Source organism: Oncorhynchus mykiss, chromosome 10 (assembly GCF_013265735.2).
Source record: "Oncorhynchus mykiss isolate Arlee chromosome 10, USDA_OmykA_1.1, whole genome shotgun sequence".
NCBI lineage: Eukaryota > Metazoa > Chordata > Actinopteri > Salmoniformes > Salmonidae > Oncorhynchus > Oncorhynchus mykiss.
In genome coordinates this window covers 35,974,906-36,001,225 of record NC_048574.1, presented here as the reverse complement: position 1 = coordinate 36,001,225, position 26,320 = coordinate 35,974,906, and the positions used below count along the sequence as shown (strand labels likewise).

The following is a 26,320-nucleotide window of genomic DNA, read 5'->3' as shown; positions in this document are numbered from 1 at the left end:
ATTTTTTCCAGATCACAAAAGGCGAAAAGTCGATACCCACTCTTCACCATCCCACTCTTCCTCTGTTAAGGTTAGTATGGCCTGAGGAAAGCTGAGCCCGTGTTTCTTCCCTTTCCGCCGGAGTGTTCCCAACTGTTGCGTGTTCCATCGGCCCTCAAGATCACCAAGGAGAGTTCTCATACACACAGGAAAGCCCCGTCTGGCATCCCCTTCGTAAACCATGGGAGTTTGGAAAGAATTCCATTTGGACTTTTCCTTAATATATTTCCTGATTGGGGATAATCATCAAGGACTTAGCCAAGAGAATAATGTATATATCGATTATTTGAAATATAAATTTATTTTAATGTGAAGGAAAGCAGTAAAAGTGCCTTGGAGAAGAGAGGAATTTTTGAGTTTCTATATCCCCCACCCTTTTTCTCTTTTTGAGAGCAATATTTTTCCTCAAGTAAAATTGCTTCCAAAGTCATGAGATTTTTAGTTTTTTGCTGGCAAAGCTGAAAAGAAGATTTATTTAGATTTTTCCCCATGTAAGATCCCTGGTATTTTTCCCGTCTAAGATCCCCTGGTATTTTCCCCGTTCAAAATGGCACCCAAGATTAAGAGTTTTTTCCCCCCCATTTTCTGCAAGCTGAGAAGATTTCTTGGTTGAAGTGGCGTGACGTGTTTTTCTTTTCCTTTGAATCTGCGGGAATCCAGCGGAGGGCGGTGGGCTGAGTCCGGAGTCGCACAGTGTCTTCAGAAGAAGTCTCGGTATCTGCTGTTAGCTCTGATCTGTTAAAACAGCCCGCATGCAGCCTCAGTCTGTACCTACGCTTCCACTCAAGATGTGTATGCAGTCAGTCGCTCCTGTGGCCCCCCCTACAACTACCAACCCCCACCTCAACACCCCTCAGCACCTTGTCGCACGCGCAGTGGGAACCCCAGGCACCACCAGCACCCAGGCCCACAGAGAGCAAGAGAGGAGAGCCAGAACCTCAGTTTTGCACCAGCCAAAAGTACAGGAGGAAAATAAAGCCTGCCTACCGCCACAGAAAGTGCGAGAAAGTGCGAGAGGGAGAGAGAAAGTGTGGGCGAAGCCTTCTGGATCTGCTGGAGCGTTGCCTAAACCGCTTGAAGCTTGTGATAGGTCTTAATGTTTACTACCAACCAGAGAGATAGGCTCCCTGTGTCTTATCCATTCTCAACTGTAAGTGACAACAACAGAGTGCTAAAACCTAGGAGAGCAGAGCACACATGAAATTCAATTCATTTGTCAGATACACACACTCAGCTCAGTTGTTTTGTAGATTTACACCACATGCACTATAAACAGTGTTCTGTAGGCCTCTTTGAGATGCTGCATTTAATTCCAGACAAATTTTTGTAGAAAAAAAAATCACACACTTTCATCTCACTTCTCAGGGTTTTTCTAATGTAAAGCTGATGAGATGACCCCTGTTAAAGATAAATGAACCCTCCTCTCTGTTAATAACCTTGTGAAAGCCTTAGTCCTTGAAGGTCAAGGGGGAAGGAAGTGTGACGTCGGTCCGTCCAGCCCCTGAAACCCCCCGTCCTCCTGACTCTCCTGACCTGCTGTCTGACAACCCCCCCAGCTCATCTGTCATCTCCATTCATTCCTACAGGACAATAGCAACGAACCCAAGGACTCTGCATCCAAGGTTTGGACACCTCCTAAACATTACTCTATCACTATTCACCTTGACTGTTATCTTCATTCTCTTTCTCCAAGTGCCATGAGGAGGGGGTCAGTTAAAAGGACTTTGATGATTACACTTATTGAATGTGAAAATGTACCATTTTGCAGACAGTGTCCAAATAAATCTGACTTGCATAAGAAGTCATTGCGGAATAGTGAAACCTGAGATATCACCTTAGATCAGGCTTGCCTGTTTAAGTCCACTCTGTACCAGGCAGCCAGACCTCCACACTAAATGTTGATGAGTTCAGTGTAGTCATGGGAAAGATTAGAGAGACTGTCCAGGACGGCAGACTGTTGTGTGAAAAGGTCCTGATTGTGCCACCGGGGAGAAGAGACGGGGAAAGGGCAGAGTTTTAAGCGGGCGGCGTTTCTTCCTCTGCCTGTGATCACTTTGTAAGGACGTCTCTGATGCCTGCCCTGGCGGAGGCTCATTAGCTATGCGTGTGATGTGCTGTGAAAACACTGAGAAAAAGAGTGTAATCCTCTATTGAGCCCACATAACGGACCTGTCTCTCTAGTTCTCTCTCACACACGCCTTCATCCACCCGCCTCTGTTCCATATTGATTTCTGATAGACGTTTAAAGCAAAACATTAATAGTCTTTATTACACTCTAGGTTTTTTGAGCTTGTTTTAAGACCAAACAAAGCCTGCCATTCCTTTTCAGCACCTAAACCCCTATAAGCCTTAGTCCATATGTATTGGGTTCTTCTCACATCAGCCATAACTCAGTTGTTCCTCTGTCGAGATTCTCCCTCTCTCCCCCTACAGACAGAGCTAGAGATGGTCAGATAAATCATTCATACAGCAGGTACACGGTTGGCTTGTTAAATTTGTATCAAGTTAGACAGCAGCACAGATAGCAGTGCTCTGCTGTCAGCGGACAGTGCTAGTCTGCTATTTTGATCTACCCCCCACGGTCCAGACTCACATCCCCGTTCTACATGGTTCACTGTGAAGTTATTGGGATGATGTCTATGCTCTCTTGATAGAGCTGCAGTCACTGCTGACCTGGTTGTTGAGGAGGGAGATGTTTGGGGTCTGAATACTGATAATGATAGACCATACTTCTCCTCTGACCACCGAGTTAGGGATAGAGTTTAACTTTGAAGTGTCAATCTTGTTAAAATGTTCCTGATGTTCCATTGTACTAGACTGAACAAAAACATAAACGCAATGTGTAAAGTGTTGGTCTCATGTGTAATGAGCTGAAATAAAATGCCCCAGAAATGTTCCATACACACAATGTTTTCTCAATTTTGTGATCTCAAATGTGTTTACATCCCAGATAGTGAGCATTTCTCCTTTGCCAAGATAATCCGTCCACCTGACAGGTGTGGTATATCAAGAAGCTGATTAAACAGCATGATTATTGCACAGATGCACCTTGTGTAACCAAAAGGTTGCTGAATCGAATCTCTGAGCTGACAAGGTAAAAATCTGTCGTTCTGCTCCTGAACAAGGCAGTTAACCCACTGTTCCCCGGCTGCCGAAGACGTGGATGTTGATTAAGGTACCCCCCGCACCTCTCTGATTCAGAGGGGTTGGGTTAAATGCGAAAGACACATTTCAGTTGAAGGCATTCAGTTGTACAACTGACTAGTTATCCATCTTTCCCCTTAGCTGGGGATAATAAAATGCTACTGTAAAATGTGCAGTTTTTTTCAAAAACACAATTCCACAGATATTGGACGATTTGAGGGAATGTGCAATTGGCATGCTGACCGCAGGAATGTCCACCAGAGCTGTTGCCAGAGAATTAAATGTTTATTTCTCAACCGTAAGCCGCCTCCAACATCATTTTACAGAATTTGGCGGTAAATCCAACCAGCCTCACCACAGACCATGTGTAACCACGCCAGCCCAGGACCTCCACATCCAGCTTCTTCACCTGCGGGATTGTCTGAGACCAGCCACTCAGACAGCTGATGAAACTGGGGGTTTGCAATACCGAAGAATTTCTGCACAAACTGTCAGAAACCGTCTCAGGGAAGCTCATCTGAGTGCTCGTCGTCCTCACCAGGGTCTTGAACTGACTACAGTTCGGCTTCATAACCGACTTCAGTGGGCAAATACTCACCTTTGATGACCACTGGCACATTGGAGAAGTTTACTCTTCACGGATGAATCCCGGTTTCAACTGTACTGGGCAGATGGCAGACAGCGTGTATGGCGTCGTGTGGGTGAGCGGTTTGATGATGTCAACGTTGTGATCAGAGTACCCCATGGTGGCAGTGGGCGGGCGGGCGGGCATAAGCTATGGTCAACGAACACAATTTGCATTTTATCGATGGCGATTTGAATGCACAGAGATACCGTGACGAGATTCTGAGGCCCATTGACTTGACATTCATCTGCTGCCATCATCTCATATTTCAGCATGATAATGCACGGCCCTATGTCACAAAGATCTGTACTCAATTCCTGGATGCTGAAAATGTCCCAGTTCTTCCGTGGCCTGCATACTCAACAGACATGTCACCCATTGAGCATGTTTGGGATGCTCTGGAGCAACGTGTACGACAGCGTGTTCCAGTTCCCGGCAATATCCAGCAACTTTGTACAGCCATTGAAGAAGAGTGGGACAACATTCCACAGGCCACAGTCAACAGCCTGATCAACTCGCACTGCATGAGGCAAATGGTGGTCACACCAGATACTGACTAGTTTTCTGATCTACGACCCTACCTTTTTTTAAAGATATCTTATCAATTTATTTAAATTGACTGATTTCCTTATATTAACTATAACTTTTTCTATGCGTTTCCTAGTGATTTTCCTCCAGGAACGGTCAGCCACTTAGCGGTTCATTTATATGATCAGCAACACATAGTATGTACAGGGTCTGCCTCGGCATATGGACTTATATTTTAAGGTTGCTTGGTAATAGGCACACGCACACACTGAGGAGAACAGGCAGGTTTCAGCACACACATTTCAAGGCATCCTCCAGTAAGTGCACAATGCCATACAATGTATGTAAAAAAATATATATATATATATATTTAATATATTTTAGTCTGTGTTTGTTTGTTTGTTTGATTTGTATGCTCATTCCTTACAGCACCACATCACCTACAATTCGGTCTCACGGTCCAAGAGCAGAGAGAGGGAGACGGACCAGAAAGAGTCAGAGAATACCCGGGGCCGTTCCAAAGAGAAGAAGACCGAAGACAAAGACCGAAAGGACAGGAAGAGAGTGAGTATTTGAGAGGGCAAGGGAGAGATTTAAAGGTGGACTTCAATGGGGAAAGGAGTGTTCTTATCTGATCTGGTGCTTGCTCTCATCTTGATTTGATATATAACTTAAAAGCCAACTACTTCTAACTTATATGTTATAGTTTTGCATAGATTGTCAAGACTGGTGAGATTCTAATGGTTGACCGTCCTTAAAGGACCCCCCCCAGAGGAAGTTGTTGCTGCGATTTTGACTTAATTTCCTGTCCTAGAGACCTTTAGGTTCTACCTCAGAAGAAGTCAGTCCATGCTCATGGTTCTCACAAGGGAAGTGAAATGATGGGTATAATGAGTTGGCTCATGATCATTCGCACCTCAAATGACATGGACAGTGCCTTCAGAAAGTATTCACACCCCTTGAAAGCCTGAATTTAAAATGGATTAAATAGAGATTTTGTCACTGGTCTACACAATACCCAATGTCAAAGTGGAATGATGTTTTTAGACATGTTTACAAATGAATGAAAAGTTGAAATGTCTTCAGTATTCAACCCCTTTGTATTCAACCCCTTTGTTATGGCAAGCCTAAGTAAGTTCAGGAGTAAACATTTGCTTAACAAGTCCCATAATAAGTTGCATGGACTCAATTTGCGTGCAATAATAGTGTTTAACATTATTTAAATGACTACCTTATCTCTGTATCCCACACATATAATTTTCTACCGAGCAGTACATTTCAAACAGAGATTCAACCACAAAAGACCAGGGAGGTTTTCCTATGGTTTGCAAAGAAGGGCACTTATTGGTAGATGGATATTTTTTAAAGCAGACATTGAATATCCCTTTGAGTATGGTGTAGTTATAAACATTACATTTTGGATGGTGTATCAATACAGCCAGTCACTACAAAGATAAGACACCCCAGTTTCCGGAGAGGAAGGAAACTGCTCAGGGATTTCACCATGAGGCCAACATTTTGGTTTAATGGCTGTGATAGGAGATAAAACATTGTAGTTACTCCACAATACTAACATAAATTACAAAGTGAAAAGAAGGAAACCTGTAGACTTGTGGCGGGCCGGGTGCCTGCGAGCTGACTTTAGTGGCCAGCTGAAGGTGTTTACTCTGACACATTGGTGCGCCTGGCTGCTGGGTTAAGCGAGCAGTGTGTCAAGAAGCATTGCGGCTTGGCAGGGTTGTGTTTCGGTGGACCTTCGCCTCTCCCGAGTTTGTAGGGGAGTTGCAGCGATGGGACAAGACTAACTACCAATTTGGATACCACAAAAGGGAGAGAGAAAAAAGGGTAAAGAAAAAAACCTTGTGTATTGTGGGGGATCATAGATTGACATAGGTTAGTGCTTTTGCTGTTCGTTAGGCCGACTCACCTTGTTGGCTGATGAAAATGTTGACAGTTCTTCTAACATCTTCAATATGCACCTCGGAATTGGATAAGGACACGCGCAGTTGCGTCCCCAATGTGTCCGTCTTCACTTGTAGCCTGTGAGAGAGACCCGATCACCTGATGGAGAGCCTTGTGAGTGAGATGAGAGGCGCTTCGGAGCAGGCAGCACTCGGGGAGAAGGGCTCGAAAAGGCATGGATTTCTTTTTAGGGTGCATTATGGCCACACAAAGGGGATGCCGCTGGGAAATTTGAGGCATTATCAAGTGCTTCTCAAAAAACATCGTCAGAGTCGCATCATGCAGCCTTACAATGTATTAAAAATCAAAACATATAGCCCAACGTTTGTAGAACAATTACAGTTATATTAATAACTAAATTAAGCATGTGGGAATACCCATTTCTATTGTTAACCTTTCAACAAGAATAGTCGCATGTGTGCACTCCCTCAAATCGTTTAGAGAAAATATCCTTTCTATTTTATTCAGCTCTGTTCAGTTGTATTCTTCATACTATAAAATAATGTCACGGAATTCTAAGCAAATCTTGTCTGTTAAATATTATTTTATTTTACCTTTATTTAACTAGGCAAGTCGGTTAAGAACAAATTCTTATTTTCAATGACGGCCTAGGAACAGTGGATTAACTGCCTTGTTCAGGGGCAGAACGACAGATTTTTACCTTGTCAGGTAGTAACCTTCCGATTACTAGTCCAACGCTCTAATCACAAGGCTCCCTGCCGCCCCAAAATGAACTAGTGTAGCCCACAGCAATATGGCATAGCCAGATCAGGGCCAAACATAAGGACAACTCCGTATGCTATTCTGTTCTTCTGAAATAGACTACATTTTCTTCATATCATGCTTCTTTAGACCTGTCTAAAATAAATAAGGGATTTATTGTGAAAGTTTAGGCTATATTACACGGATTTATTAGACTTTTTAAAATGTAGATGTTCCAAAGGTCTGCATCAGTGTCTTGTAGGCTATGTGTGGAAGCCAGGAGATGCTAAGTGTGTTTAATTAACAGTCAATTACCGTGAGACCGTCAGTTATTTGCTTGACCGCCACATCCCAGCTGGTGTGGACATTTGAATTGTTTTCCATCTTTTTTTAGGACCATGTGACCACTGACCGTGAGATGAGCCTAGAATCCAAACGCAGAAAAGATGAAAATGGAACCAGTAAGTTAGCTCCCTGTACATAACAACCATAGATTAAAACTTAAATATGGATACGATCAATATTCATGCTGGGTTCTTCCTCTTCTCGCCCAGATTCCTCCAACAAACACAGCAAGAGCGCCAGTCCCTCCTCAGACTCCCCGGTCTCGGCTGACAAAGAGAAGACCAAGAGGTCCAAGTCCTCCAGCAAGGAAAAGGGAGAGTCTACTAAACCTGAGAGAAACTCTTCCGGGGGCAAGAAGGTACGTAGTACTGCCCTAGTACTGCCGTAGTCTCTCATAGTTTGTTTTGTTTTTGTTGCTGCTCAGTCAAAGCGGTTAAGCTGTGATGGTTTTGGCCCAGTGTGTTTGTGCAGCTTCTCTGGCCCTTTTAAATAAGTACAGAAACTGTGCTGCTGCTGCTGATGAATAATTGAACCAGCACCATCATCACATATGTGCATATAGGAACTAATGGCCAAATGTGCTGTATATACATAGTTTGTAGCCAACACATTGGTGCCCCGGTGTACTCTGTGGCAGTAGTGATGTTTTGTTTGACACGTGTGTTCCCTGCCTGCTGTTAAAGGAGTCTAGGCATGACAAAGACAAACCTGACAAGAAGGAGAAGAGGGACAGCAGTGGCGGAAAGGAAGAGAAAAAACAATATCCTTAAATGTTTTGGTAACGCTTTAGAACTGAAATGATGGAATTCATTTCTGGAGCCATAGTATTTGGTGTAATTATTATTGTATTACCTTGAGTACTGTATATATTTCAATTTCATTTATTCAAGGCAACGACCAGCACAAAATATTGTGTCTTTATTGTTGATCTTTGTAGTAGGTATCCAACAAGTGAAATGAAGGAGAAGGTTTTCCTTAATGGTGGTACTCATAAGTCCTCCGACAAGCACAGATAATGTGTTCTAGATCAGTCAGCGAAGGTAAGTAGTAATGGAATACTACACTGAACAAAAATATAAATGCAACAATTTAAAGATTTTACTGAGTTACAGTTCATATGAGGAAATCAGTCAATTGAAATAAATTAATTTGCCCCATATCTATGGATTTCACATCACTGGGACTACAGATATGCATCTGTTGGTCACAGATACCTTAATAAAACAAAAAAAGTAGGGGTGTGGATCAGAAAACCAGTCAGTATCTGGTGTGACCACCATTTGCCTCATGTAGTGGGACATCTCCTTTGCATAGAGTTGATCAGGCTGTTGATTGTGGCCTGTGGAATGTTGTCCCACTCCTCAATGGCTGTGTGAAATTGCTGGATATTGTCAGGAACTGGAACACGGTGTCATACACATCGATCCAGAGCATCCCAAACTTGCTCAATGGGTGACATGTCTGTTGAGTTTGCAGGTCATGGAAGAACTGGGACATTTTCAGGTTCCAGGAATTGTGTACAGATCCTTGCGACATGGTGCCGCGCATTATCATGCTGAAACATGAGGTGATGGCAGTGGATGAATGGCACAACAATGGGCCTCAGGAGCTCGGATTCATCTGTGAAGAGCTCACTTCTCCAGCGTGCCAGTGGCTATTGAAGTTGAGCATTTGTCCACTGAAGTGGGTTACGACACCAAACTGCAGTCAGGTCAAGACCCTGGTGAGGACGAAGAGCACGCTGAGATGGTTTCTGACAGTTTGTGCAGAAATTCTTTGGTTGTGCAAACCCACAGTTTCATCAGTTGTCCGGGTGGCTGGTCTCAGATGATCCCGCAGATGAAGAAGCCTGATGTGGAGTTCCTGGGCTGGTGTGGTTACGTGTGGTCTGTGGCTGTGAGGCCGGCTGGGCGTACTGCCAAATTCTCTAAAAGGACGTTATGGTAGGGAAATTAACATTAAATTCTCTGTCAACAGCTCTAGTGGACATTCCTGCAGCCAGCATGCCAATTGCACACTCCCTCAAACTTGAGTTATCTCTGGCATTGTGTTGTGTGACACAACTGTACATTTTAGTGTGGCCTTTTATTGTCCCCAGCACAAGGTGCACTTGTGTAATGATCATGCTGTTCAATCAGCTTCTTGATATGCCACACCTGTCAGTTCGGTGGATTATATTGGCAAAGGAAAATACTCATTAACAGGGATGTAAACTAATTTGTGCACAAAAATTTGAGAGAAATAAGCTTTTTCTGGAACATTTCTGGGATCTTTTATTTCAGCTCATGAAACATGGTAACCAACACTTTACATGTTGCGTTTTATATTTTTGTTCAGTATAATTGAGAAATTAATTTACATCATCCCAATTTAACATTATTACCTTTGACTTTCAAATGTTTGTGTGATTTGGTCAGTGTCTAAAACATATATCTTATTTCTTCCTTTCCCTCCCCTTCCCATCTATGGGCTGCAGCAGACCTGGAGAAGCCGTGCTTTTAACCCAGACAGTCACCCTCCCTCATCCTGTACCACGTTGTTAACTAGTGCTCTATTTTCTCTGCCTTGTTCATTCTGAGAGGAGGCCGCATCTCAAATGTTACTCTCATGCCTGTGTTGTTTCCGTTGTAACTGCCCGCAAGACATGTTAGTTGTAGTGTTTGGAACTTGCAGATCTATTCTTCTATTTTTCATTTCAGTGTGTTTCAGTAACCAGGTATTTGTTTTATTTTTAACTTTTGAATATTGGCACAATGTGCTATTCAAATCACAAAATGATATTCTACTCAGAAAGACAACTGGTAACTGTATTAAACGCTCTCTTGAAATCAACAGGTCATACATTCCATAATCACAAACGCTTGATGAAAAAATGCACCTGTTTTATGTTGTCAGGTTCCTCCCCTACGGCTTGTTTTATTGGCATTAATAGACACTCTCCATATTTGCTTTTGCCTCATTTAGGGTTACATGTCTATTTATTTCTCCTTTTTAGCCAAGCAAGTCTTTAGGCAAAGATTGAGTGAAATGATACAAATGACCAGTTTGTATATTATGTGTACAATAATAAAGAAGGTAACATGTAAGTCATGTCATATCTGTTCTGTTTATTTTTTGATGTCCCCTTGCTATGTCCATTATGCGATTGTGTGTTATCAGGTTTTTAAATCATTTGTAAAATGACAGTTACTCCTTGAAGCAAATATAATTGTAAAAATGTCAAAGCTTTGTACTCCAAATACAAATGTTTCAGAAACAACTTTTTGGAGTTTTTATCTGCTGTACTCGACAAGTGTATGCTTTTTTTTAACTAATAAATGATAGTTTTCCTAGTGAGCCATTCGTGTCTGGTGTTCTTTTCTTTTAGTTATGGGGTTATGTGCCATTCCACATCCCTTCTTACAGTTAAGCTGACGTAACAATGTTCAGTAGGTCAGCTGCTGATATAATACCGTTCTAAAATCAAGTATTTACTCCAAAGTATTGCCTTCTACATTGACACAACTCTAGACTTCCTCGAAGTTAGAAAGTGTCAAGTTCCCACAGAGAAAAATCGAAACCTTGCACAAAGAGAACTCTCCAGTGTTCAACAGGGATATACAGCCTTATAGGGAATGCTGCTACAGTTTATTTTCTGATATGTACAGAATGCTCTTAAATACATTACAAATGTATTAGTCTAGTGTTCAGACAAGGCTTCCAGTCTTGTTGATACTTTACAGTAGAAAGCATTCTCTTATTCCTCTTTCCCTCAGTGTTTTAGCTTGGTTGTAAATTATATATGAGTTATTTGGCTTTACATTATTTATCACACAAAAGCCCCAGACCAACTTCTGTCCAGTCTGGCAATCCTGCTATTTTATACCTGGCTGGCAAGGCACTCTGCTGCTATTCCTCTATACTGGAAATACCCCTTTCTCACTGGAAATATCCTTTGCAATATAGTGCATTGTCATGAAATAATTGCTCACATATACCATTTGACTGTACTTCAGGGCAATCCATATGGATTGTCCATATTGCGTTATTCTCTGCCCGTTTCAAGATAATGCTTTGAGGCTGGCAAGTTGGCTGGATAAATGGCTGGTTAATATTTCCTGGTTTCTTTCTGTCTGATATGTGGTGCAGTATGATTGCTGGCGATATGAGGATGATGAAATATATAGTTCCTGTATGACAAAGAATACCATTCAACATCTCAAGAATATTCCAAAATAACCAATTTTTAAATCTGTTTTTATTGACAAAAATGTAACAAAATTCTTTGTACAGAACCTCACTAACAAGGTTCAGTATGTCCAGACATGCAGTTCTTGTTATCACTATGCAGCTTGGCAGTTTTCTCATTGCTGAGATGCAGTTACAAATAAAATAACCGAAAGGATCCAATGAGCTCTAAAGTTGAGATTGCTAACTTCCTAGGGTCTGCTTTAGGTTGCAGTTTGGTCAAGTGATCACCTCTTCCACATGCGTTTTACTTGGGTAAAAATGATGAGAAGCCTTCATTTAATAAAATCAAACTAAACAAATGTACGTTTCTTCACATTTATGGTCCTCCGTGGTTCATAAAGAATTCTCATATTCATCAGTTTTGTCTTGGGTTTGTCTTCAAAGTGTAGTGGATCACAGTTTTGGCAGAAACATTCAAACAGAAATACTCGTTGTATTCTTCTGATCTCTCTCTCTCTCTCTCCACTCTCATTGCTCATCATTCACTACATAATCTCAACAGAAAACAAACGGGTACAAAGAAAGTCATGTAAATCCCAACCAGATACAGTGTGCTGTTATTTATACCCAGCATGTTCATATAATAGAGAGCTCCATCTTTAAAGATATCATTGGATTGCATTGCAATAAGACTTACATTTATAAAGCTTTTTCCATTTTAATGTGTAAGAAATGTAGCAGATTTGTGATTAGGAGTACTTAAACCTTTTATAAATTGTCAAAAGGGGTGTACTGTTTATAACCAAACACCTATTATGCTTGGTAGTCCTATACTGTAAATATCCAAGTGTTCTCTACAACCGTTTGTTCTCTGTTCAATCAAAAAAAAACTATTACAATAAGACACCATATGTGTTTTAAAACTGATCACATCTTCATAAAATCTGTTTTCAATTGAACATTTTTGGCAGTAGTGACAAGTGTGACCCAAGTTAAATATTGCATTTGTTTTAACCAGTCATGTTATGCTGCTGCCATGATAAAATGTCCGTTTGCCCATCAGGCTCTGAGAAAATTGACAGCACCTAAGACATTTTGAATAATCAATGGTTTCAAATTATGCACATTTTTTAAATACAGAACGAGGGTACAATATTGTCATTTTCTATTGATCCTATCCTATTGATTGAAGTATATCTTAGATTATTATATGACATTGAACATAACTGTATAGTAAAATAGGCAGTTGACTAGTACGTTAAATAAAACAAACAAAAAATGGTCAATGTTTTACCACTAAAATATTCCTGTAAAGGATTGAAATGACTTAAAATGTTCTCTGGGATAAGTTTCTTAATGGCAAGTAATGGCATTTTTTTTTCGTCAAAATAATGAAACAAAAACTAACCCACGTATATAGATTACAACACTATCAATGTTTTCTTTCTTTCCTCCCCTATATTATTTTTTGATTCTGTATTTTCAAGTGAACCAAAATGGAGTTGCATTGTTGTGACGCTGAATGCTCCGTAAGGCACTAAGAGAGGCAGGTCCCATATTTCAAGAAACAAGTCCTATTGTGTCACTGTCGTTGATTATCGTGCCAGGTTTGGCATCCCAAGATGGGCCTTTGTTGACTGTGGGTTTGGGTCTAAGCTGATGACCATGTCTGTCGCCTCCAGGGTGCCAGCCATTGCGAGTTGTATTCCTCCAGAGTGACTGTACCTTCCTGCAGAGACACCAGCGGAAGGGACAGACTTCAGATCTGTAAAACCGGAATGGGATTTCAACAGGTTTTTTTTTGTGACACCATAAAATGTTATATTTTTCAGTAATAGGGGAACCTACATAAACATTTGGGTATTTGGGGCCCTTGAAGGCTAGATTTCAACAGCATTCAAAATGTGTATTTGTAGCCTATACTCAACAAAAAAAATATTATAGAAGTACTATACAATACATGCATTGCCCATGTTGAAAACATCAGTTTATAACATTGTATTGAAATGGCATCCAGTTACAGGGTGACTGACATTCAGAGACACTGCCCAACTGGGACAAAATGTTGGAGACACATACCCCCTAGATTTTAACACTCTCTGTTCCATACACATTATAGCCTTCTCGGTACGTGGCAAAATTCTGGGTGTTCGCCGGAGGAGCTGGTTTAAAGTTTTGGGCATTCTTAGCCAGTTTCAGTCTTTTGGTTTCTGCCCGTGACTTATAACAGAACTCTATCAAAGCCACGGTCATAGCCAGCCCTAGCCCTCCAACCAGAATATAGAAGACTCCCGCCACATTGCTCAGGCTTAGAGCACTTGTCTTGTCCTGGGGAAGGTAAAGAACAATGTTAAGAATTTTTTACAGACATTTTGGTTGTGACCTGATCTAACAAGACAGGCAAAATCTCCCAAAGAGGCTTCTGACTCAAATCCAGCTCTAATGTAAACGGCACCCCCGCTATTAGTCTGTGTTTACACAGGTAGCCCAATTCTGATCGTTTCACTAATTGGCCTTTCGAACAATCAGATCAGAGCTGAAAAAGAGCTGACGTGAAAATCTCTGGTGTGATTGGAAAAAAATATAAGAATGGGGCTGCCTGTGTAAACACAGCCTAGTGATCTAATGGATTACCCTAACAACTCTGTCTGGCTCTATCAACTGTGTAGGCAGTGAATCCCATGGAGACATGCCTACTGTGGGGTAGTACTGAGATAAACGGCAGAGGCTGACCTGCTGAATGACTTCCCTACAACAGTGGAAAGCTGGGAGCAACTTGGGACTGTCTGGTAGGTCAGTCAATCATCAACAATAGCAGGAGAGGTGGTTCAACTCTGCAGGTAGTTTATAACATAGCTGGATTGGTGAATGTTGAGAAAAAGGTTCCTTATACCCTACTCTGTAGCTCATTAACGAGGCCACCCTAAAGGAAGGTGGTCAATATCGTACAGGTCGAAAAACTGTTGATAGGCCCTGACTTCACTTTGATACTGTAGTTTTTCAAACGTACCATTATCTGACTGTATCTCACAATTTCAATCAAAGTGGCAAGCTATAGGAATTGTGAATTGAACCATTTTTCTGCTACTAACATCCAAACTTAGATATTGAAATTCATTTATAAGAGTTTTACCATTTGCATTTTAACCCTATTAGTGTGTCCTTTAAAGTGTGTTTTGTAGACTATCATAGGGGAGCCCTGATGTTGGCTACAGGGCCAGTACGTCCTGTCCGATGACTGTCTCAGAGGGTTAAATAACTGGTTTATATTAGATCCTTAAACTTCATGAAGTGTGCAAACAAAATCTCCTTATTGTGACATTCCACAGTTCAAACATGACCTTCAGATTCCATCTGACCACTGGATGACCATCTGGAGTTTGAAAGTTAGTTTGTAGTTTGTCAGAGTAAGGAAGCTTGAAGTCAAACTGCATAATGTTAATAGATTCAATATATTCAATTAGCACGCAAATAAGTAAGGACAAATAAGTAAGGACAAATAAGTAAGGACACTAATAAACAATGTTTCAATAAAAGTTTGGTTAACAAAACTGCAGCATAATGGTTACAATTCAACGGTTGTCATTTGTCTATGGTAAGTATGAATACACATGGAATCTTACATTTATCCAAGGCATGCTGCACCTTTTCAACTACCAATACATACTGTATGTCTAAACTATGTGATGAGATCTTAGGAATAATCATTATCATCATTATAATAGTAATGTAAACACCAATAATGTCGACGGTATTGTGGATAATGAAGTATGTGTAAGGCAAACTGTGGGATGGATATTCTTTAGACTGTTTTCACTTGCATTCTATGAAAAGGAAAACAAAAATTTTAAAAAAATGGAAGAAAAAATATGTGGTTTTGAAAATGTATGGTGTTTACGTATTTGCATATGAACAGTTAGGTCAAAATGCCGTGTAAAAAGACCTGCAGCGACTGACCTTACTTCCAGAGTCCTTGGTTCCACATTCACCCTTATCGTACCACCATTTGTTTTTCAGCTTGTCTAAGATGCCTTGTTCACTGAGTTTCAATACGGCAAGGTTTACAGGAGTTCTTCACGTGGGAAATAACATAAATAACATTATATTATGTTATTTTATGTTATTCAAGCTTTAAACTACTTCATACTTTACAAAGCGATAGAGCAGGGTCCTGGCCAAGACAACACAGAGAGCAGGCAAAACTAACGGTCACCTTTCATACACCAGGACTAACCCCTACCGTGCCGGACCCTACCTGTATCGCTTTGAGTAATCGGCACACACTGTTCAAAAGAGTAGAAAAGATTGGATCGAGCAGAATGAGTAGCTGCTGTAATATAGCTCTATACATACATAAAATAAGAGGTGCAATTGTTATGGGCACATGTCGCTTTTTGACCAAGGGTTTAGCAAGGTGGATCTAACAGGAACCCTTTCCTGACTAACAGACAAACAAAAACCAGCAGTCTGATTTTATTCTAACTGAGGACAGCCAATCCCTCACAAAATACAGCCCCCACTGCATATGCATCCTGCTCAGAATAGGCTTACGTAGGCCTATACTGTGCAGATAAAATCAATCACACGTGACGTTGAGAGCTACAAGAGAGCGGTAGATACCAAAATAGGTGCCAATATATTGATTCTATGTAGCTCTGTGGCTGCATGGTTAGTGTTATATAGCTAGTTGTTCAACTTCTACCTGCAATGAGATCAATGAGATCTACAGGTAGATTTGACTGAGAAATAAAAAAGCCAAACAGTTTCTAATGAGTCCTCAAGTAGGGCGTTATGTTTGTAAGACATAATGTATTCTACATGACTGCTAGATTTCTGTGTATATTTTCTTTCTGAAAAATGATCTGGGTTTGTAATTTAACTTCATTAAATATATTGTATTCACCACTGTTGTCTGCTTAATGCATAATATTGAATACTTACATAAAAGAGGAGTGTAGAGAATGTGAGGTTATTTGATCTTATCTGGCTATATGGCTTATTTTCACAGCAATTCAGACAAAAAATACTTTGGCAACATTTATGGTTTGCAACTAGTCTCAGAAAATAACTATGTTAATAAGGATGAGGTTAGTTACAGCAGCTTTGGACAATAAGTACTGTCTCCTGTTCGTACTGAGCTGTTGCTATGGACATGCAAGTCACATCTGTCAAGGTTCCAGTACTGGCATCAGAATGGAGAATAGCAGCTACACTATGGGCGTAACATCAGGACAAACTGGGTGTGCTGACTTCTGTTTCCCTACCAAGTCCCTAAGCAGGAAGATTCCCTGGCAATGGCATGGCTATTTGGTCTGGAACTCGTTTTGTAGAGTATAGCAACGACAGAAACAGGGAATAACAGTGTTATAACAGTGCTATAACATAGTGTTATTAATGTATGATGTAGTCATGGAGCCAAAGATGAAAACAGGCGATGATTTAGTTCCCTCTTGCATGACACGTATCCAGGGCGGGCGGGGGGGGGCGTCCTATGAGGGCATGCAGGCACAGGAAGTGACCCACAACAGGAATGACAGCAAGTGAGAGGTCAACTGACTGAGAGCTGACTGGCTAACAGCGAGCTAGAGGACTGTACTATCCTAGCTAACGTGTCACAGAGGGTCTGTCTGTCTGTCCAGTAGTGGCTGACACAATAATGACACATGCTGATGTGCGTGCTGTACTGAGCATGCCTCTCAGATGGCTATCACCTTGTGCCTGTGATTTCTGCTGGCTGCTAGGTAGACATGCTGGGGCCCATCCAGTCTTGATCCAGTCCAACAACAAGGAGGAGCAAAGTAAAAAAAGCAATGTTCAGTTCTTTTTTGAGAGTATAATATCAGTGTCTGTGGTGGGGGAGGTCTATGGACTATGTCACTGTTACCACCAGGTATGACTCAGGAGTGCTTATCATATGTGTGGTTTATGATATGTTGAGATGACAAAACAAGAACTGGAAAACAATGCAGACAGAACACTCCCAAAACATACACAAAGACAAAACTATAAAAATAAAATACACAGTATGAACAGTTCATGCAAAATATCAAATAACATTCAAACAAAACATGAGGACAAAAGATGCACAACTGAGAAAATATGACACAGAAGAAACATGATTTACCCATGGAGGTGTAAATTATGTCTTTACACCGCCTGATTCTCATACATCCAAATATATTTATCACAAATAGTTACTAGTTCCAGTTCTTAACCTGCTGTATGGAATTTCCTTGAGTATACGATTGAAGTCGGAAAGTTACATACACCTTATCCAAATACATTTAAACTCAGTTTATCACAATTCCTGACATTTAATCCTAGTAAAAATTCCCTGTCTTAGGCCAGTTAGGATCACCACTCTATTTTAAGAATGTGAAATATCAGAATAATAGTAGAGAGAAGGATTTATTTCAGCTTTTATTTCTTTCATCACATTCTCAGTGGGTCAGAAGTTTACACACAATCAATTAGTATTTGGTAGCAATGCCTTTAAATTGTTTAACTTGGGTCAAACGTTTTGGGTAGCCTTCCACAAGCTTCCCACAATAAGTTGGGTGAATTTTGGCCCATTCCTCCTGACAGAGCTGGTGTAACTGAGTCAGGTTTGTAGGCCTCCTTGCTCGCACATGCATTTTCAGTTCTGCCCACAAATGTTCTATGGGATTGAGGTCAGGGCTTTGTGATGGCCACTCAAATACCTTGGCTTTGTTGTTCTTAAGCCATTTGGCCACAACTTTGGAAGTATGCTTGGGGTCATTGTTCATTTAGAAGACCCATTTGCGACCAAGCATCAAGCTTCCTGACTGATGTCTTGAGATGTTGCTTCAATATATCCACATAATTTTCCCACCTCATGATGCCATCTATTTTGTGAAGTGCACCAGTCCCTCCTGCAGCAAAGCACAGCCACAACATGATGCTGCCACCCCCGTGCTTCACGGTTGGGATGGTGTTCTTCGACTTGCAAGCCTCCCCCTTTTTCCTCCAAAAAATAACAATAGTCATTATGGCCAAACAGTTCAATTTTTGTTTCATCAGATCAGAGGACATTTCTCCAAAAAGTACGATCTTTGTCCCCATGTTCAGTTGCAAACCGTACTCTGGCTTTTTTTATGGCAGTTTTGGAGCAGTGGCTTCTTCCTTGCTGAGCGGCCTTTCAGGTTATGTCGATATAGGACTTGTTTTACTGTGGATATAGATACCTTTGTACCTGTTTCCTCCAGCATCTTCACAAGGTTCTTTGCTGTTCTGTGATTGATTTGCACTTTTCGCACCAAAGCATGTTCATCTCTAAGAGACAGAACGCGTCTCCTTCCTGAGTGGTATGACGGCTGCGTGGTCCCATGGTGTTTATACTTGTGTACTATTGTTTGTACAGATGAAAGTGGTACCTTCAGGTGTTTGGAAATTGCTCCCAATGATGAACCAGACTTGTGGAGGTCTACAATTGTTTTTCTGAGGTTTTGGCTGATTTATTTTGATTTTCCCATGATGTCAAGCAAAGAAGCCCTGGGTTTGAAGGTAGGCCTTGAAATACATCCACAGGTACACCTCCAATTGACTCAAATGATGTCAATTAGCCTATCAGAAGCTTCTAAAGCCATGACATCATTTTCTGGAATTTTCCAAGCTGTTTAAAGGCACAGTCAACTTAGTGTATGTAAACTTCTGGCCCACTGGAATTGTGATACAGTGAAATAATATGTCTGTTAACAATTATTGGAAAAATGACTTGTATCATGCACAAAGTAGATGTCCTAACCGACTTGCCAAAACTATAGTTTGTTAACAAGAAGTTTGTGGAGTGGTTGAAAAACGAGTTTTAATGACTCCAACCTAAGTGTATGTAAACTTCCGACTTCAACTGTATGTATGTGCTAAATATGAGGAAAACGTAGCCTACTTTCATTTGTGAACTAATTCCCCTTGGTATTTGTAGTATAATTAGAGTATAATTGGCCAAAGTCAGATTGAGTTATATTTATAGTGTTTTTAGAAGCTGTGTGTCTAGAATATATTGGGTTTTCCTCTCTCAGTGGTTATTACATACAATATATTTGAAGCACATTGTTAAAGTACCAACACATGCATTTTTAGGAATAAAATAATAAACCAGAAATGTAGCAGGTGTGTTATAACATGGCTGAGTCTACCCTCTCTCTACCAAGGATTCAAGGCAGATTGCTTGCAGGACGAGGCAGCTGCTTTGTGTTGCTCTGCTGATAGTATTCATGTCCTGCTTACGCTCAGGAATGAATAACTAGAGTCAACAACATCAAAGTCAGTCTGCCTGGTCTTCTACAATGTGTCAAGTGTACTATGGTCAAGATGCAAGCAGAAGAGTAGAGACAGAGACGGATCCACAGTCGGGCTGTCGCTGTGCCCTCGTGTTCTGAAACCCAAGATCAGGTCAAATTTTCCACCCTCTTGCAGCGTTTCATTGGTCGGGGCAGGGCCGGTCATGGGTAGGTAGACTTTGACTGGTCTTGGAGACTAAGACCAACCAAAGGAATCTGTCAGGGTGACAAGCTAACACTGGTTTACAGTGATGTTATTGGTATCAGACAAAAGTTTGGAACATTTGGTGTCACTTTGTCATTAGAATTCTCACGTTTGCCTGCAATGCTTAGTCCCCTCAAGACTACGCTGTTCGCCTCGCCTGTCCTACCACCCAAGGTTGAGGGAGTTTGGAGAGTGCTACAGTACACCTCAGTGCTAGGGTTCATGGACACTGCCATGTTATTCTCTTAGTCAATACTTAACTCAACATAAATGACAAATTATTCATCCACTTTCAGTGAAACAGAGCATTATAATTCCACCATGTTTGCCCTGTGGACATAAAAAGCAGAGGAAATGTACAATCACCCCTTCTATACATTCTGCCTTTCACAACCACAGGGCAAATACCTAAACTAAAAAGCCTCTGGAGAAATTCAAGAAATATCTCACTAAACAGCCCTGCTGTAGAACAGAACACTAACTTCCCAAAAGAGGTCTCACATGCTATCTTACCACAGTGGATGTACTTAACTACCATCATGAATAATAATCAGCTTCAACTCCTCCTCTCTTCTTCTGTACTTACAGTAAACAAATACCTTGTCTTTTTCGCAGAAATATCTTAATTCTTACTGGTCTTTTTCCTCCATTAGCCAAGTAAAGGGTTCCCAGTTTGATCTCAGTTGCACAATAAAATAGAAAAAGCCACACAGTTTTCTGTTACAGGGCCATAGTGGGCTGTGGTTGGGGCCTATAGGTTACAGTAGTGATATAACAGCCTTGCCGATTACTCTATTCTACGATACCCGATGTTGGTGACATTGAGGCTGACCTTGGAGTCACCTCCCCCGCTGCCGCACTCTCCCTTGTCGTACCACCATTTGTTTTTCAATTTGTCCAAGAGGCCTTGCTCATTCAGTTTTAACACTGCCAGGTTAACAGCATTTCTTGAAACGATAAAACATAACTTGTAAGAAAATGAACAGGTCCGTGAGAAATCTAATACTATAATATTAGTCAATTGTAATAATAGTAATAATATCAAATGATTCATAAGGGGGAGCACGAAAAGGACAAATCGGTAAAGAATTGCACCGGTGTGGAGAGGTAAGAAGCGTTTTACAGCAAAGAAATGGTTCAATATTAGAGAGGTGGTATGGAGGGTTACATTGCTCAGAACTGAAGTGTGCGGGATGGGGACACTTTGTCATAGAGAATAGAAGAATAACGACAACATACAGCATGCACGTTAACATTCATCACAAGTGACAATGCAGCTTTTAGCAAGTTAATTGAAAGAAACACATTGAACTGTTAAATTAGAAGCAATGCAGAACTGCCCGAGAGGGACACCAAGGAGAACAGAGGGACACCAAGGAGAACAGAGGGAGGAAAGATTGAGGGGAAGAGAAAAACAAACAACAGAGGTGGGTGGGGGGCACGTCAACATACAAATGAATTTAGTAAATATGTCTAATATACCAAGAGTACTTTCCCTTTAAAGAGAAAGAAAAAGAGCAACACAGAGAGAAACAAACCATACAGATAGAGAGAACATGATCGAAACGGCTTGACGTCTAGACGTGAGTTAAAGAAACACATACTGATGTCCAATCTTAATTTGACCAGTTTCGTCGCAGGAGAAAAATAATCCTGCAGCAGAAGGATTTGAATATCTGGAGAAATATTTAGAATCGCCGCCAGGGTGCAGCTGGAAGAGGTGTTTGTATACAACGCAGTACCACACCTACGTGGTACCTTATGTAGGTTACGCACAGGCTCCATTTTATGTGGATTATAATACATTTCCGTATTTGTAGGGGGTAGATGTATTTTTCGCTATTGAAAATCCTTTTTTTTTGTGCTTGTTAGAGCATTGTGACCTGCCAGAGTGCAGTGGTCTAAGTAACTCGCTCCACCTGCAAGCTTTGTGAGTTCTCACCCAATGCTGGGTGATCTAGTGACCAGCCTGAGCCTACAGTAGGCCACATTTGCACATCAGAGAAAAGTGTCTCAGCTCACCAAAATTGTCTTTGGATAGGCTCAAATACATAAACATCTTGACAGCTTTATAACATGAAATATTAAACAACATTATACAATACACTATTTTAATCCACACCAAAGACAATAACTAAATTGACTAAATATACATAGTTCTACTATAAAACATGGATGAGCATCCACACTGGAGGAAAGTTTATCATTCTACAGTCAATCATCTGTAAAATCAACTGATCAGCTCAAATCAGCTCATTAACTCAGCCAGGGAAACACAAACAGTAGGCTATCCTATTATCGGTTTCATATCTTCCATTATGTGACAATGGATAGGCTAGTGGGTGGCCAAAAGAATGTAGCCTATTGGAATATAATCAAATAACAAGGGGGCTATTGCAACCATCGATGGCACTAGACTAGGATGTACCAGTGACGAGGACCATTCAACGCTGGTCCGACCAAACGGAAGCCACGCTTCAAGATTGTTTTGATCACGCGGACTGGAATATGTTCCGGTCAGCCTTAGAGAACACCATCGACCTATACGCTGACTCTGTGAGTGCATTTATAAAGAAGTGCATTGGAGATGTTGTACCTACTGTGACCAGTAAAACCTACCCTAACCAGAAACCGTGGATGGAAGGCGGCATTCGGGCAAAACTGAAAGAATGATGACTGAATATAAACAGTGTAGTTATTCCCTAAAAAATGATGTCGGTGTTACCTAGTCCTGCGTGTGCAGCGGACATGAGTCAGTCATGGTCACGTGTCAGCCCTCGGCCCAAGAGTCTAAAACGGTTTAAGATGTTGGTTGCTCCTGTGGGAGACCTTGGTTCATATCCCACGTGGTACACTTGCAACCAAAGTCTGCCAAGATACTTTGTATGAATGGAAACTAATGTTGGTGTAGCCTACTGCTTTTATTTTATTATGTTATCCAAAAGTGTCTGGTATGGTCATTTCTTATCAAGGTCTGAGGTAGAATATCCCTGGACTGTCCATAGTTGAAATGTGGAATTTCATCAAGTCAATCGGAGGGAGTGAGTTATTTGTGCCAGAAGGGCGTTGGTCCAACACGGTACACCTATTATGTGCGCGCTGAAGGCAGAGGCCCTAACCACTAGACCACCCCAGGCAGCGGCCCTAACCACCCCAGTCAGCGTCCCTAACCCCTAGACCACCCCAGTCAGCGTCCCTAACCCCTAGACCACCCCAGGCAGCGGCCCTAACCACTAGACCACCGCAGGCAGCGTCCCTAACCACTAGACCACCCCAGGCAGCGATTCAACTCAATTTTGACAGTTCATTCGTAACCTTAGGATAAACTTGACACTTGTATGTCGTAGCCTATTGGAGATCAATATCTATCTTGTGTTATTAAGCTATATAAAATGACGGTTGTTGATGTGAATGGCTGCATTTTAGATACATTTTTGTACATTTGAATGTAGCAGCAATAGGACTGGGGCCTAGCGCTGAGCGATAATAATATTTTGATAGCAAGCCTTGATCCCAATGACTTGACTGCCCCTGCATGGAGAGAAAGAGAACTGATTATTTTCCGGGATTCACAAGGCTCATTTGAATTTCCTGATGCCGCAGGAAGATTCTATGCGACAAAAGAGTGATCAAGTTAAGATCCGACATCTGTAATAAATACCTTTACCTTCCTGATGAACCTCAAAAAATGAAAAGTGAAGAATGAGGAAGAAGAGAAATGGGACACGAGACATCAGGGTAGGTGGAATACTATAACAACAAGGAGAATATTGTTATATTATCCCACCCACCTTAATGCTGAGCCTTTAGGTGTGGCCACACCGTATCCCTTAGAGTCCAGGTTGCCGCCCACTTTCATGGTGTCACAAGGTTTCCGCTGCTCAATGTACTCGTTCATTGTGGATTCAAGAAGAAAGGCGAATTTGCCCTTCGACTTTCGCACCCGGGCAACCCCTTCTGGTGTCGTCTTGGCGAACACTGACGGTTCAGCTGATTTCATGTAAGACCACATTTTTTCATAAACTGCTATTTTGGAGCGCTGCATTTGGGAAGAGAAGGAGAGAGAAGACAAAAGCAGGTTAGTGGTGTATTTAAAAAATGTAAACCATAGCGTTCAGTGCCTAAATAAAACACTTTAAACACACACATACACCTCCATATACAGTGTACATCTTTTCCATGAGTCATTAGAGTGCTGTGCTCCCAGAGAGCTGAGTAAAGAACCGGTTGTAGTGGGCATGTTGCCAACAGCAGATCTGAGGTCTGATAAGCTGACAACACACTACAAACAAAACTGCAGGGCCATGTTTCTCCTCAGCATTCGTCCACAGGATGACCACTTGACTGACCACCTGCTCCCTTTCAACATCCCCCTTCTCCACATGAGGTCACAAGACAGGAAGTAAGTCAGTGTGCCGTTTGACTTTGGGGTTCTGGAGGTGTCACCTGGATGGATCAGTGGGGCTGCTGGCACCTGGAGCAGCAAGATGACATGCTGCGAGGAGAACAGAGCCATGCCCTGGTCTGCCTCCTGACTCACACCCAGGGAGCTGCTGCTAAAAATGGCCTCTGAGTGGCTGGCTAAACTAGGTTAATGTGACCTTCCTCCGAGTGACCGACTGAGTGGGGAAAACACTGACTGCCTGGGAGGAAACTTTGTGAGCGACTGAGTGGGGAAAACACTGACTGCCTGGGAGGAAACTTTGTGAGCGACTGAGTGGGGAAAACTCTGACTGCCTGGGAGGAAACTTTGTGAGCGACTGAGTGGGGAAAACACTGACTGCCTGGGAGGAAACTTTGTGATGGAAGTTTTCACGATCAAAAAAAAAATGTGTCCGGGCCTCCGGAGTGGCGTTACTACAGACCCAGGCTCAGTCACAGCCGGCTGCGACCGGGAGACCCATGAGGGACACAATTGGCCCAGCGTCGTCTGAGTTAGGGGAGGGCTGGGATGTCCTTGTCCCATCACGCTCCAGTGACTCCTTGAGGCGGGCCGGGCACATACACTGCGTACAACTGGTGACAACTTGGTCACCAGTTGTACGGTGTTTCCTCTGACACATTGGTGCGGCTGGCTTCCGGGTTAAGCGAGCATTGAGGCTTGGCAGGGTCATGTTTCGGAGGACACGTGACTCTCGACCTTCACCGCTCCTGAGTCCGTACGGGAGTTGCAGTGATGGGACAAGACTGTGACTACCAATTGGGGTAGAAAGTACAAAACAATTTACAAATTATAATGATGTGTATAAATAGCCTATTCATGGATGCTTAATCTGACAAAACAGAGTCAACTTGGCAATTATAGCTATTGTCCAGGGCTCCAAATAACATCATATAATATTGATAAATAGATAATACGATTTAATCTGAGGGTCCATTTCTGGCAAGTCTTTGCTTGGTCATATCTTCTTCACTTTTGAATGGATAATGGGCCATAAGCCCACCCTTATTAGCTGCATCAAGCTAAATGTCACATTCCATATCAAATGACAGTATGTATTGGATATTGTGGACCATTGTGAATTGTAGTGTGAAATATATGACTGTACTAACCAGAAAAACAGATTGATCACATACAGCCGCACACGCACGCCCAACCATACACACGCACGCCCGCCCAACCATACACACGCACGCCCGCCCAACCATACACACGCACGCCCGCCCAACCATACACACGCATGCACGCCCGCCCAACCATACACACACACGCACGCCCAACCATACACACGCACGCACGCCCGCCCAACCATACACACGCACGCCCGCCAAACCATACACACGCACGCCCAACCATACACACGCACGCCCGCCCAACCATACACACGCACGCACGCCCAACCATACACACGCACGCCCAACCATACACACGCACGCACGCCTGCCCAACCATACACACGCACGCACGCCCAACCATACACACGCACGCACGCCCAACCATACACACGCACGCTCAACCATACACACACACGCATGCACTCACACACACACATTAGCATCTGTAATTCCTCTCTTATCCATATTGATTGTTCATTAAGCATCAGTTCTGATGTGCTCTCCAAAATCACTCTACAGACCCAGCAGGAGCTCTGAGGGGGAAGAGGTTTCCTAAGTTCCTGCTGGCTATTGACTGACTAACTAAGCTTTGGGGATATAATTAGCTGGACGTTCAGCTGTTTCTTCTATCAGGTGGTGGCACACCGACGCAAACATAATGAACACTTTCTCATATTGCTCTGAACCCAGTAAATCCTCATAGAACGTGTCAACCTGTTTAACAGAGGTGGCTGGATACAGAAA

At 42.0% G+C, this 26,320-nt stretch overlaps 2 protein-coding genes across 14 annotated transcripts in view; one reads left to right on the top strand and one right to left on the bottom strand.

The window, feature by feature from the left end:
- The window catches only part of LOC110533758 (THO complex subunit 2), a 67,821-nt gene extending 57,140 nt beyond the window's left edge, over positions 1-10,681 (top strand). The window contains exons 32-39 of one of the 8 annotated variants that reach the window (XR_005053631.1): positions 12-70; positions 1,626-1,661; positions 4,766-4,900; positions 7,395-7,461; positions 7,555-7,703; positions 8,029-8,123; positions 8,286-8,385; positions 9,825-10,681. Coding sequence is in view for 4 of the 8 variants with exons in the window: in XM_036990130.1 (XP_036846025.1) it covers positions 12-70; positions 1,626-1,661; positions 4,766-4,900; positions 7,395-7,461; positions 7,555-7,703; positions 8,029-8,105; positions 8,334-8,361 (551 nt within the window). In the remaining 4 variants the exon portion in view is untranslated. Of the gene's footprint in view, positions 1-11; positions 71-1,625; positions 1,662-4,765; positions 4,901-7,394; positions 7,462-7,554; positions 7,704-8,028; positions 8,124-8,282; positions 8,386-9,821 lie in introns of all 8 variants that reach the window. The other 7 variants (XR_005053630.1, XR_005053629.1, XR_005053628.1 and 4 more) reach the window with 7 other exon arrangements.
- An 882-nt stretch (positions 10,682-11,563) lies between these two features.
- LOC110533760 (glutamate receptor 3) overlaps positions 11,564-26,320 on the bottom strand; it is a 102,528-nt gene continuing 87,771 nt past the window's right edge. Inside the window, exons 13-16 of one of the 6 annotated variants that reach the window (XM_036990137.1) lie at positions 23,812-24,059; positions 20,853-20,967; positions 13,595-13,843; positions 11,564-13,280 (exon numbers count right to left, since the gene is read on the bottom strand). In XM_036990137.1, coding sequence (XP_036846032.1) covers positions 13,598-13,843; positions 20,853-20,967; positions 23,812-24,059 — 609 coding nt within the window. In that variant the 3' untranslated portion in view covers positions 11,564-13,280; positions 13,595-13,597. Of the gene's footprint in view, positions 13,281-13,594; positions 15,588-20,852; positions 20,968-23,811; positions 24,060-26,320 lie in introns of those variants that run through there. The other 5 variants (XM_036990136.1, XM_036990138.1, XR_005053635.1 and 2 more) reach the window with 5 other exon arrangements.